The 13,971-nt window shown below is 39.3% G+C and overlaps 1 protein-coding gene across 1 annotated transcript in view; it reads left to right on the top strand.

The window, feature by feature from the left end:
• CEP120 (centrosomal protein 120) overlaps positions 1 to 13,971 on the top strand; it is an 82,407-nt gene that overhangs the window by 16,941 nt on the left and 51,495 nt on the right. Inside the window, exons 4-5 of the mRNA XM_054032986.1 lie at positions 2,393 to 2,534; positions 6,387 to 6,535. Of these exons, the coding sequence (XP_053888961.1) occupies positions 2,393 to 2,534; positions 6,387 to 6,535 (291 nt within the window). The remainder of the gene's footprint in view (positions 1 to 2,392; positions 2,535 to 6,386; positions 6,536 to 13,971) is intronic.

Raw genomic sequence — 13,971 nt, forward strand, 5'->3', positions numbered from 1 at the left:
AAGAACAAATACAAATATTTTGTATACATTTTATTAACATGATGAAATGTAAAATGCATCTGACTCTTAAATTGGTCATTGGAGATTACTGTGATATTGCCAAGTTAAACATGTGTGAAGGTTCTTTTGTCTTCCCGAATTTTAAAGATTTTGAGAATTGCAATATTAACATTGATGTATTTGTATTTCATATGAAATAATTCTCTGTAAACTGTGTCTAATAATCAGACTAGTATTGGATTTTTATTTTTTGTCTGTGATTGAGTAGTTGGTTCTTATTTGCTGAAACAACCATTTCCATTCTTAAAAAAAAAGCCTTCAGATTATGACAATGAAATAATACACAGAAAAACACTCAAAGAATGATTAAAATGAGTAAGAGACTGAGAGCTGAATCTGTTTAGTTTATCAAAATCATGATTGAAAGGTTACTTGATTACAATGTTTAAGTACCTTCTCAGGGAGAAAATAGTGGGTACTAAAGGACAAATGTGCAACAAGAACCAATGGCTGGAAGCTGAAGCCAGTAAGTTTTAACTAGAAATAAGGTAGACAAGGTGGGTGATATCTTTTGTTGGCCCAACTTATGTTGCTGAGAGAGACAGCTTCAGGGTTGCTTTGAAGAGCTCTGTAGAAGCATGTCTCTCTCAGCAACAGAAGTTGATCCAACAAAAGATATTACGTCACTCACCTGGTCTCTACTATCCTGGGACCAATACAATAACACTGACAGAAATAAGTACATTTTTAACAGTGTGGAACTGGTACAAACTACCAAGGGAAGTAGCAGATTCTCCATCTCTTGATATCTTCAAATCAGTCCTAGATGTATTTTTGGAAACTATGCTTTAGCCAAATGTTAAATATAGTGCTCCAATACAATGAAATGTTAATGCGATCTACAGGAGATCAGGCTAGATGATCTAATGGTCCTTACTGGTCTTAAACTCTGTGTATAAATTACACCATGGCTGGTCATATGATAGCTTGGATTCCCTAGAGTCATAGGTTCCCATTTTAGCAAGGTTGAGAAAGCTTGTGTTTCATACAATTTTACCATGTGAGGGTCTGTCAGATGAGATCTTAAAAAAACAAGATTTTTCTCTATTCTGATTAAAGATTCTATGGTGGTTTTAGCCTGTTATCTTGTTGAATATGCTCAGGCATTGGAAGGAATATATGCAGTTTTTTCCTCTAGGAGTCTAGCCTAAAATATGGACAGCTAATATGGCTTCAAATATGTCAGTGTGTGTCTTGATTCAGTTTTTCAGTTATGTTAAGCTAATTGGATTGAAAAAAGACACCCTCTTTGTGTATCAAGACAGGGCTTATGAGTCTCACAAAACACCTGTGAGTTAGGGTGCAATCTATTATACAGATAGGTAAACTGTTATACAAAGAGAGGTAATGATTTGCACAAGGTTATGCAGGGAACTAGGGCAAAACTGGGAATAGACTTCAGATACCTGGACTTCTGCTCCCTCTGCTGCAGTCATTAAGCCACAGTTGCCTACCTCAGAGGAGAAAAAGAGGGACAGAGATAGAAAAATGTTAAAAAGGAAAAAATAAAGCAAAAGGCTGGTGTATGGCAGTTTTTAAAGAGCTATTTTTTTAGGTGAATGGCAGGCACTTTTGAGTAAACCTTGCTCAGGGATGCCTGGGATGGGGCATGTGCAAAAGGGGTAGTTTACCCCCGGCCCCCGCTTGAGAGGGCTCCCAAACCAGTGGAATTTGAACACATAGCATTGTGACCTGGCCCACAGGGTCACAGTGCCACTTTGATTTGGCCCGGCCACTCCTTTGTCATGATGGAAAGGTCATTGGGCCAAATTTGAGTGAGCAGTGATCCCATGTGCCAGGTCACAATGCCTGGAGCAGAGACCCATGCCCAGCTTTGTGGGACAGGAGGTGCCTCTGCAGCGTGAGTGTGGGGCAAGCTCGCTCTCTGCCTCCTCTTCTCCCTGCCACCCTCCCCCAGGTCTCAGGTGGGGAGGGAGAAGTTCAGTTTCAGATTTTGCCATGGGGTCCCGTGAACCTCTGTGATCTTGCTTTAATTTGTTTTTTGCTCCATTTTAGGCTGCTTCCCATGCACTTCCAAAGGCTATCAAGGCATTGTTGTTAAAGGTCTTGACTGTTAAGCAGAAAGGTTTGGTCCACATCAATCTACCTAAGAAATTTGGTATAACAAAACCAAAGCTATTACGGTAGAACGTAACAGAGAATCAGTCTGATATTTTGAAAATAAACACTGAAGCACATCTTAACTCTGCTACAGCCTAACTGCCAAAAGATGAATTTCATCCTGTAACCACATTATATGCCTTTGCCATTCTCTTCTTTCTTATTTTAGGAACATACTTTATCCACTTTTTTTTTCTTTTAAATTCTGCAGGCACCAAAATGGTATCCTTTGCTCAGCAACAAATATACTAAATTTAAATCTGAGATACAGATAAGTATAGTGTTGGAAACTGATACAAAAGCACCAGTGGATGGCTTTAAAGCAAAAGAAGCACCTCCGAGAGAAGGGAAAGGTTAGTACCGTAATCCAAATTTAATTACATTTTATTCAGAAAAGTTTTGTTTCATGTGCCTGAAGAACATATAGTTTATTGCAAATGATTGTTTTGGGACACAAGTGCATTTTACTTTAATAGCATTTTTATATAAAATATTTACAACCTATTACATTTATATATACTATATACACTGTAAGCACTGAGTGCAATGGTGGTTTTATAATGGCTCTCCAATCATATCAGGATCCAATAAAGTGTGTGTGCTTGTTTGCTTATTTTAATAGGAGGGGTGTGAGGTTTGTGTCATTTAAAAACAAACAAGCTGCTTATTTCCTTGACAGAATGTAGTTTTGATAGCTTGTACTTAAGATCATAAAGTATTGAAATCAAGTAGTCCAGAAAAGAGGCAGTAGAAAACATGGGTAAGAGTTGATCAGGGCACGCAGGAAAATAAAATGTGGATACAGGGATGGATTTTAAAGCAGAAGGTACAAACTTTATTAATGTTTAGTTTAAGATGGGAGAGAGCTGGTGCTCTCCTGCTCCCAAACCAGTGTTACACACAGACCCCTTGGCAAAGGATCCTTTTTCTTTGTAAATATTTCTTGCACCAAATCTGACAAACTCACTATCTATCGAGAGTAACATGTAAAGTGTCATAACCATTGTGAAATATATTTATGGGTAATGTTTAAGGAATAATATACTGAAAGTATGCTTGATGGATTTGGAGTAGAAATTTGTCACAAGGAAACAGTGTCTTGGTGATGGCCCATATGGGCAAGGGGGAGTTGTCACTCTGCCTTGATTGGCCAGTGATGCAGTAGAAGGGCTAGATTGTTTAGCCCTGCATAACACGAAGGCTATATCTACAATACAGCGCTTTTAGTGATATGGCTGTGTCACCACAGCCGTGCCACTAAAAGTAGCGCAGCGTAGCCCCTGTTTGTCGGCTCTCCTGCTGACAAAAAACTTCTGCCCCCAATGAGCGGTGTTCACGTTGTTGGCAGGAGAACACTCCTGCCAACAACACGCTGTTCACACTGGCACTTGTTGCGGCAAAATGTTTGCCTTTCAGGATTTTTTTGTTTTTGTTTTTTTAACACCTCTGAAAGACACAAATTTTGTCTTTCAATTGCCAGTGTAGACATAGCCTAAGACTTTTGAATGGGAAACCAGCAGAGGCAACAAGAAACAATCAAAACCACTTAGAGGTAAAAAAAGAAACTTTACAGCTAAGCAGGGTTTCGCCCTATCTGTGAATAGAAACCAAAAACTCTTTTCAGTATAATATTGTATGGGGAAGGACACTCTGCATCCATTCACTGAGGAAACCCCTTATGAATGTTTGGATCCTGGTTCTAGAGAAACCAGCCAGTTCTGCAACAGACTGAATTTTGTCAGGAGGGGAGGAAAATCGACTTTCTTAGATTAGAAGGGTAACTGTTGATAAGTGTAGACCCAGGTTCATGCTTTTTTTTTTTTTTAATTGTAACCATTTGTTTTCACCACTTTTTTTTTTCTTTTATTTCTAGTTCAATCTTTATTGTTTTTGAAAACTACTCTTGTTTTATTATGTGGGAGGAAAAACGAGTCCTCACTCTGAGTTTGAAGCAACAAGCCAGAGGCAGCTTTATTTTTGAGCAATTGCAAATGCATGGGAGAGTACTCACAGGCAGGGGTTCCCCTCCCGAGGCAGGTCTTCGTTAGGTAAACAGTTAGGCAAGCTTTTATACCTTTCATTACATACAATAATGAGCAACAAATGTATTTTGTTATACATTTTCTTTCTGATATCTCACTTTTTTTCTCATTAATTTCTGCCAGAGTCTACATTCCATTCTTATCTAACACAAGGTCAAAACGAGTATCTCTTACAGTCTGTTCTCATTCGCTTTCTACTCCCCTACGCCTTCAAGTCTTGTGTTATTAGAGTCAGTGTTAGCCTGACTTTGTTAGCTTGATTCTTGCTCTATTCCTAGAGACTAAGATCTCTATGTTCAAATTCCCTTTATCCCTTTCTCCACTACCACAATTTAAGTGCTCACAAGCTCCTTGTGATTTACAGGAGCAGTGTTTAAGATAAAACTGGGGTGCATCTTTGGGTGCAGAGGATTTGAGATTTCTGTAAGTACCCAAGGGCTGGATATCACAAGGGAATGATTCAGAGGGACTCAGGAATTGGGGTACACCTATTGTTTAACCTGCAAGGTGAAGCTAGGGCTGGCATAGTCCAGACCAGAGTGCTTGAGTGGCTGAAAGGATGGTGGTGTTAGGGAGCTGACCCCCAACTACCACATGAAAGTCTCCCTCTTCTGGAAGCAGGGGTAACAAGGTGACTGTCAATCCTGGGTGCCCTGAGAACTGTCACAACAAGACAGTTCAATGCTGTGTTAAATGGCATCATGTTAAATAACCTATATTCAGGGTTGGCTCCCTTCAGCCTAACTCACTCCTTTAAATTTTCACCCTTCCCTGGAAGGAGGAATGAGGGCATATGTGAAAGGTTTACGAAGTTTGTGAAGACTCAAGGTCTTCCCTGTTTCCAGCAGGCTAATAGGCACCACGAGGTATCTCCTAGGTCTCGAGTCTACTCAAGTTTGTCTCTGGGATATTGAGTTCTCACCCACAAATTGTGACAAATTATGAGCTTTACTTAAGATGAAAACTTCATCTTTTAATTCTTCACTCCTTATTAACTTAAAATCAGGCCTCCATGATGATGTGAGGAAGGTGGAAAAACTATTAGACATCCTGCTCTTATTGCCCCAAAGGAAAATTTTCTTCCTGACCCCCAAAAACAGTGATCTGATCAGATTCCAAATCTGAGAAACACCAGACAAACTGGGAGGGTGGGGTAGTAACCTCAGCAGAATGGCTGCTGCTTGTCTTTGAGATCTTCAAATATAACAATGCACAATGAAAGAATCATTTCTCTTTTCCCTCAAAGCCAGCTGGGCAGCAAGGAGAGATGGGGAAACCCATGTTGTTCCTCTTCCCCACACCTCCTTGTCCAGGCATGACCTCCACTTGTGTTCTGGGTGGAGGCACTGGGAAAGATTGTGTAAGAGAAGGGCCCTGTCCTTCTCTCTCCTCAAGACTACAGTGGGATGAAAGGCTACAGATCTAAAGAGGAACTGTGGTGCAGAAGGAGAACCTGGAGTGGCTGGGCAAGGAGACTCCGACAAAGAAGAAGGAGGGAAGTGGGCAATGGATGTCAATGAAGATGGCGAATATAGTAGGGGGAGGGACAACTGGAGGCTGTATATGTAGGTGGGGTGAGACTAAGGTTTGCTTGGAGAAGAAGACTAGAATTCCAATGAGGAACCTGGAGTGGAGCCAGACTAACTAGGTGAGGGAATGGGAGTGGTCAGGAGGAGCCAGGAACAAGGAGGAGATGGGGCAGAGACAGGGATAATTTGGAGGAGACAGGGCAAAAGGAGTCGTGCCTAGGGTGGGAATGGGCATGTGAGTCAGTGTCTGCTAAAGCACACTTCCCTCCAGAGCCTGGGATTCCCAAGTCACCCGAGTCTCTCAATTCCTCTGCTATAAGCAGATGCCTGTGAAACCCACTGGTAAAATGTTCTGGTCCACATAGAAGATGCCAGTCTGATACTGCTATTAGTTATGTTGTTAGCTCAAGCAATCCTTGTCTGTGTGATGGATCTAAAGGTTCCAACTCTGCTAGTAGCCCAGATGGATATCGGTCTGATGCTCCATGATGTAATTTTGGGGCGGGAGGGTTTCAGTTGTGTGGGGGGTTTTTTGTTTGTTTGTTGTTTTTTTTTATTTAAGAACAGATAAAATACACAGATCTGGAGATCTAGAAGGACATAACCATATAAATTCAATTCTCTTCTCTTAAAGTGCCTGCTCTGCTTTGTGGGTTAGATCCTAAAAATATTGTAGCAGTCCTGAATGAAGAAGAAGGCTATCATCAAATTGGACCAGCAGAATATTGCAGAGAATACTTTGTTTTGTCTGTGACTATAGCATTTGCCACACAGTTGGAACAGGTAATGATTATTATTCACCTTTAAGCCCATTATGCCAATAAAACGTTTATAGCAGGGTTCGGCAACCTTTCAGAAGTGGTGTGCCGAGTCTTCATTTATTCACTCTAATTTAAGGTTTTGCGTGCCGGTAATACATTTTAATGTTATTAGAAGGTCTCTTTCTATAAGTCTATAATATATAACTAAACTATTGTTGTATGTAAAGTAAATAAGGTTTTTAGAATGTTTAAGAAGCTTCATTTAAAATTAAATTAAAATACAGATTTTCCCCCCCAGACCAGTGGCCAGGACCCGGGCACTGTGAGTGCCACTGATGAAAACTCTGGTCTACAATTTTTGAGAAGTCGTCTGCTTCAGAGATAAAATGTGCTATTTATTATGTATTTTGATGTGCTGAAATCAAATGACAATTAAAACGACTGGCTACTGTTTCTAAGATATTTAAGTTTTTACATTTTATGTTTATGTATATTGTGTAGATAGTCGAGTTTTAATCATAAATTGTAAACCTAGGTCTTTTCATGTGTTTATGGTTGCTTTACATGATGATATTTCACCTGTCCTGTTTATGTAACACTTTAAAAATCAGCAAAAGGGTTATATAAATAACATTTATTATGAAACAAAAGGCAAAAAACTATTATGTACATAGTTTAGTCCTATTCAGTGTCTACTCGGCGCTTCTTGGCTTGTCTCTTGTATTCATTAAATGGAGCATCTCTTGTCACTGTCCAGCAATAGTCTGCAAGCATTGATGGGCTCCATTTGCCCTGATAGCGTTTCTCCATTGTTGCAATGTCCTGGTGAAATCGCTTGCCGTACTCGTCGCTCACTGCTCTGCAGTTCGGTGGAAAAAAATCTAGATGAGAGTGCAAAAAATGTCTCTTTAGTGACATGTTGCAACCAAGGCTTTTGTATGCCTTGAGGAGGTTTTCCACCAACAACCTGTAGTTGTCTGCCTTGTTGTTTCCGAGAAAATTTATTGCCACTAACTGGAAGGCTTTCCATGCCATCTTTTCCTTGCCACGCAGTGCATGGTCAAATGCATCATCTCGAAGACGTTCACGAATCTGAGGACCAACAAAGACACCTTCCTTTATCTTAGCTTCACTTAACCTTGGAAATTTTCCACGGAGGTACTTGAAAGCTGTTTGTGTTTTGTCAATGGCCTTGACAAAGTTCTTCATCAGACCCAGCTTGATGTGTAAGGGTGGTAACAAAATCTTCCTTGATTCAACAAGTGGTGGATGCTGAACACTTTTCCTCCCAGGCTCCAATGACTGTCGGAATGGCCAATCTTTCTTGATGTAGTGGGAATCTCTTGAACGACTATCCCATTCGCAGAGAAAACAGCAGTACTTTGTGTATCCAGTCTGCAGACCAAGCAAGAGAGCAACAACCTTCAAATCGCCACAAAGCTGCCACTGATGTTGGTCATAGTTTATGCACCTCAAAAGTTGTTTCATGTTGTCATAGGTTTCCTTCATGTGGACTGCATGACCAACTGGAATTGATGGCAAAACATTGCCATTATGCAGTAAAACAGCTTTAAGACTCATCTTGGATGAATCAATGAACAGTCTCCACTCATCTGGATCGTGAACGATGTTGAGGGCTGCCATCACACCATCGATGTTGTTGCAGGCTACAAGATCACCTTCCATGAAGAAGAATGGGACAAGATCCTTTTGACGGTCACGGAACATGGAAACCCGAACATCACCTGCCAGGAGATTCCACTGCTGTAGTCTGGAGCCCAACAGCTCTGCCTTACTCTTGGGTAGTTCCAAATCCCTGACAAGGTCATTCAGTTCACCTTGTGTTATGAGGTGTGGTTCAGAGGAGGAGGATGGGAGAAAATGTGGGTCCTGTGACATTGATGGTTCAGGACCAGAAGTTTCATCCTCTTCCTCATCAGACTCAAGTGAGAGTGATTCTGGTGCATCAGGAACCGGCAGTCCTTCTCCGTGGGATACTGGGTGCATAGCAGATGGAATGTTTGGATAATGCACAGTCCACTTTTTATTCTTTGACACACCTTTCCCAACTGGAGGCACCATGCAGAAGTAACAGTTGCTTCATTGGCACTGCAAAAGGCATAGATTTCCTTTTCCTGTTCAACCACTGGCGAAGATTTGTTGCACAAGTGTTGCAGCATATGTCTGGGGCCCACGTCTTGTCCTGATCTCCAATTTTGCAGCCAAAATAAAGGCGATAGGCTTTCTTAATCATAATGGTTATACTGAGCTTTTGTGATGCAAAAGTCACTTCACCACAAACATAGCAGAAGTTATCTGCATTGTTCACACAAGTACGAAGCATCTCTGCTCACTTTGGCTAAACAGAAATGTGTCCCTTTGCAAAATCAAACACTGACAAATAAGAGAGCACGACACTGTATGATTTCTAGAGCTGATATAGGGCAATTTGTTCAGCAGAGGGATGATGCAATCATAACAAAGCTTACATCAATGACTTCAAGGAATAACATGATGCAATTCATATCATGTATGACGCAATACCAGCTTCAGATTGCATCATTCATTGTTTTGCCTAAAAAGCAAGTATTGTCCAAACCCAGTCATAGATTTATTCATAGATCCAGTCAAAGATGTATTTTAATCATTTCTGGTTTAAATTGAGATCCCTTCCCTTTATAACTCACTTATCCTCCGCCATTCCTAAGTCAAGGGTCGTATATACTGGCCCAATAGCATATCTTGAAAACTAGAGCCAATCAACAATTTTAAGCATCATTTTCGTTCTCAGTGACCCAGAATTAGTAAAGTTTGACTACATTTATTTCAGAAGCATTTTGGCTGTAGAGTAGTGAAATCAGCTCGCGTGCCTCCTTCGGCACGCATGCCATAGGTTGCCTACCCCTTGTTTATAGTATGTGAAAAAGTAATGGTTTGGCTATTGTTTTCCCATTTCCTGTATTCCAATGCAAGACTTATCTTCTAAATCTTTATCATTTTCTGGTGAAAGAATAGTATTCATTTTGGGCTAGATTTAAAGTTGTATTTTGAAAAATTATACATTGCTTTATACTTGGTAAGAATAATTTTATTATGTGGACAGTGTAAGATTTATGATGTCAAACCATTCATTTATTGTCTTCAGCATTTGGGTTTGTTAGCGGTGAGATAGGTACATTAAAAGTACATTGGCATCACTCAGCAACCTTAACTGATTTCTAAAATAGTGGTTTTTGTTTTTTGGTTTTTTTTTTATTTGGAACTTGCCAAGTTGTTGGGTTTTTTGTTGTGTTTTTTTTTAATTTCTTTGTGTAATTAAATTTAGAATTACAATCAATCAAATCAACCTAATCATGGAACTGTAGTTGCAAGTTTAAATGTGGAGAACTTCTCCCTAATACAATGTTACACACTTACTTAGCTGAAGCTTGAAAACTTTTGGTCCTCCATCTTGAGGTTAAGGAAGCTCTGTTTCCTATAGAAATACCCTAAGTCATCCTAAGTTCTTTCTAAGATGCAACCAGCCCAGAAAAGACAACATGCGCTCTCTCTCACACAGTAATTGGGCTCAAAAATATCCAAACAATAACTTTAATTAAATATAACCTATTTCTTCAAATATAGACATAAATAAATGTAGAGAGATTTAACAAATGGAAAATGTGGAGCGTTCACAACAAGCTGCTTTTTGAATTACAAGGACATTTAAATGATCTGTAACTCAAGTTATTTGAACTTTCTTCAAACCTTACAGAAATATTTTTCTTTTCCTTGAGTAAATTTAGGAATTTTCCATGCCAAATCATAGGGAAACAAAATTAGAGCTTTATAAAGAAACTGATTGGAATCATAGGACCAGATTTTGCTACTTTTACATTGAGTACCTTATTTGAAAGTGGTATTGTTATGCTTATAAGAAGCACATGGGATCTTTTTCAGGGGAAAAGGCAACACGCCGCATTTATTGAAGATACAACAATTAGCATATGCATTCAGTCTCGCCGCCAGTCGATGTTATAGTTACCAGTCCAGGGCAACCTAGTGGCCAGCTAGGTTGATCGCGGGCAGGGAGGAGCTGGGTTCTGTTAGTTGCGACATGATGCTCTAGGGAACTCTTGGCAGGACGAACCCAAAATTTAATGGCAAAGCATCCTCTTTATATAGTGATCTTCCTTCATTGGGACCAATTAATTTTGCACCGTCATGCTGTAATCAATTGCCATTTGACAAGTGCTTGTTTTCTTAAATTGTTCTTCTTTATTTTATTTCTTCATTAGTCTCTTGGGGAATTACCCCATGCTGGTTTTGATCACAGCTGTCTTGTCCCGTTAGATAGGTGCTTGCCTCATCTTTAGAGTTGTCAATCTGCCCTCCTTTGACATCTCAATAAGGCCATGTTGCAATCTTCTGGCGCCTTTGTCTGTCCTCCTTAGAACATCGGTCCAGTGATGGCCTTCACACTTATCTTCTAACACACATGTTCCTCATTCACACACAACAGGATCAATTTACAGAGAACATTTGAACAGGAACATCAAATTGTTTTCTCCTGCATTGCAATCATTGCTTTCTTTTTACTTATTTCAAAATACTAATTTTAAACCTACAACAAAGCGGTGACCCTAAAGGTCTATTACTGCCTTGAAATCAGCTTCAGACTCAAGATTCTGGTAGATGCATCTTTACCAGTGGCACACGAGACCATTTCTTTCTGCTTTCAGGAAGGGTGGCTGGCAGAATATGGTCAAATCATATCACACATCAATACATGCTACATTATTATTCTTTATCCTTCATTCTAAATTATACAAAATACAACTATAAAATCCTAGTACTACAGTATGATCTAGTTGCTGGGGCATTGAAATGGAAATCAGGAAACCTGGGTTCTATTTCCATCTCTACCATTAACTTCTGTGACTTTGGGCAAGTCATTACACATCTGTCTCTCTGACCTCCATTGTTTTTGATTGTTTCCAAAGTGCTGAGAATCTAGACACTCTTATTAGGTCTTTGTACAGTTCCTATTTTGTTGGGGCCTTGATTTCAGTTGGGTCCTCTAGGCACTAATGTGTAATACAAATTAGGGCTGTCAAGCGATTAATTCTTCTGTTAAACAATAATAGAATGCCATTTATTTAAATATTTTTGAATGTTTTCTACATTTTCAAATATAATTGAAATCCGTATAACACAGAATACAAAGTGTACAGTGTTCACTTTATATTTAATTTTGATTACAAATATTTGCACTGTAAAAAAAATTGCATTTTTCAATTCACCTAATACAGGTACTGTAGTGCAATCTCTTTATCATAAAAGTTGAACTTACAAATGTAGAATTATGTAAAAAAACCACAACAAAAACCTGCATTCAAAACGAAAACAATGTAGAACTTTAGAGCCTACAAATCCACTCAGTCCAAGTTTGTTTACATTTAGAAGAGATAATGCTGCCGCCTTCTTATTTACAATATCACCAGAAAGTGAGAACAGGTGTTCACACGGCACTGTTGTAGCCAGCATTGCAAGATATTTACGTGTCATATGTGCTAAAGATTCATATGTCCCTTCATGCTTCAACTACCATTACAGAAGAGACATATCCATACTCATGACCAGTTCTTCTCGATAACAATCCAAAGCAGTGCAGACCAACGCATTTTCATTTTCATCATCTGAGTCAGATGCCACCAGCAGAAGGCTGACTTTTCTTTTTTTAGTGGTTTGGATTCTGTAGTTTCCGCATCAGAGTGTTGCTCTTTTAAGACATCTGAAAGCATGCTCCACACCTCATCCCTCTCAAATATTGGAAGGCACTTCAGATTCTTAAACCTTGTGTAGAGTGCTGTAGCTATCTTTCACATTAGTACTTTCTTTACATTTTGTCAAATCTGCTGTGAAAGTGTTCTTAAAATGAACATGTGCTGAATCATCATCCAAGACTACTACAAATCTGTCGCATCTTATGCACATTTAAGGGTACGTCTACACTTACCGGAGGGTCTGGCGGCAGGCAATCGATGTTCTGGGATTGATTTATCGCGTCTGGTTAAGATGCGATAAATCGATCCCGGAAGTGCTCGCCGTCGACGCCGGTACTCCAGCTCGGCGAGAGGAGTACGTGGCATAGACAGGGGAGGCTCCCTGCCGCGTCTGGACCTGCGGTAAGTTCGGACTAAGGTACTTCGAATTCAGCTACGTTATTAACGTAGCTGAATTTGCGTACCTTAGTCTGAAGTGGGGGCTTAGTGGGGACCAGGCCTAACATGTGCAAATTCAGCTTTACGCAGTCGGCAAAAACCAAAAAAAAAAAAAGAGAAAAATAATAATTTAAATACTGTACTTGTAGAACGGGTGATTCTGCCTGCCATTAGACTCAATGTAATTTTGACTATACACGGTTTTCACTTTACGCACTGACTGTGGAATGTAACCCCAGCGTAAGATGAGACAGACCTGTATAACATGAAATATATGGCAGAATGTGGGTAAAATAGAGCCGGAGATGCACAATTCTCCCCCCAGGAGTTCAGTCACAAATTAAATTAAAGCATTTTTTTTTAACGAGCGTCATCAGCATGGAAACATGACCTCTGGAATGCTGGCCGAAGCATGAAGGAGCATATGAATCTTTAGCGCAGAGGTTCCTAAACTTATTTGGCCTACTGCCCCCTTTTCAGAAAAAAAATTACTCAGTGCCCCCCTGGAAATCTACCTTCTTTAAGCGAACAAACAGAAAGATGCAGTGACAAATTTGCGTTCTTTTATGTATCTATATTTCTGCCTACGTCCTACAATATAGTAAAGAAAGATGTTGTTGTAAATAAGACACCTTGAAGCTTGAAATTATAAAATTATTAAATTTATTAAAATCGACCATAGTAATATTGTCATTACACACAAAATTAAGATAACGAAGGATAATATTAAAATAAAAATTACGAATAACATTAAAAATAATCCTAATGAGAAGGATGAATCTGGTGCACTGATATCAATTTATTAATGTTCGACTCTATTTTTGTCAGCAGCATTCTTAAATCACCGCGATTTAGCTATTTGCAGTCCGTTTCTTTTTTTAATTAACAGATTTGTGACTGCACTGAACCCACGTTCCACTAAATATGATGAAGGAAATGCAATTAAAAACTTTTGTATTATAGCCCATAATCCAGGATAAAGTGTAGGTATCTGCTTTTTCAGACAGAACTGTTGGTAGCCGTCTTTGAATTTAAATTTCAATTCCTCATTTGTTGTTACTTCTATCAGTTCTTCTTGTAGTTTTGGAGATTCTTCTGTGTTTGTACTTGAAAAAGGGTCCAAAACCCAATCGGGTATGTTCATTTTAAGAATATCTTCAAATTGTTGATTGAAGTCAGAATGGAGAGCCTCCAAGTGCTGAGAATAGGTAAGCAAGTCGTCATCATGTTTTTCTACTGTTGATAAATTTTGGAA

Source organism: Malaclemys terrapin, chromosome 6, assembly GCF_027887155.1.
Source record: "Malaclemys terrapin pileata isolate rMalTer1 chromosome 6, rMalTer1.hap1, whole genome shotgun sequence".
Classification (NCBI taxonomy): Eukaryota; Metazoa; Chordata; order Testudines; family Emydidae; genus Malaclemys; species Malaclemys terrapin.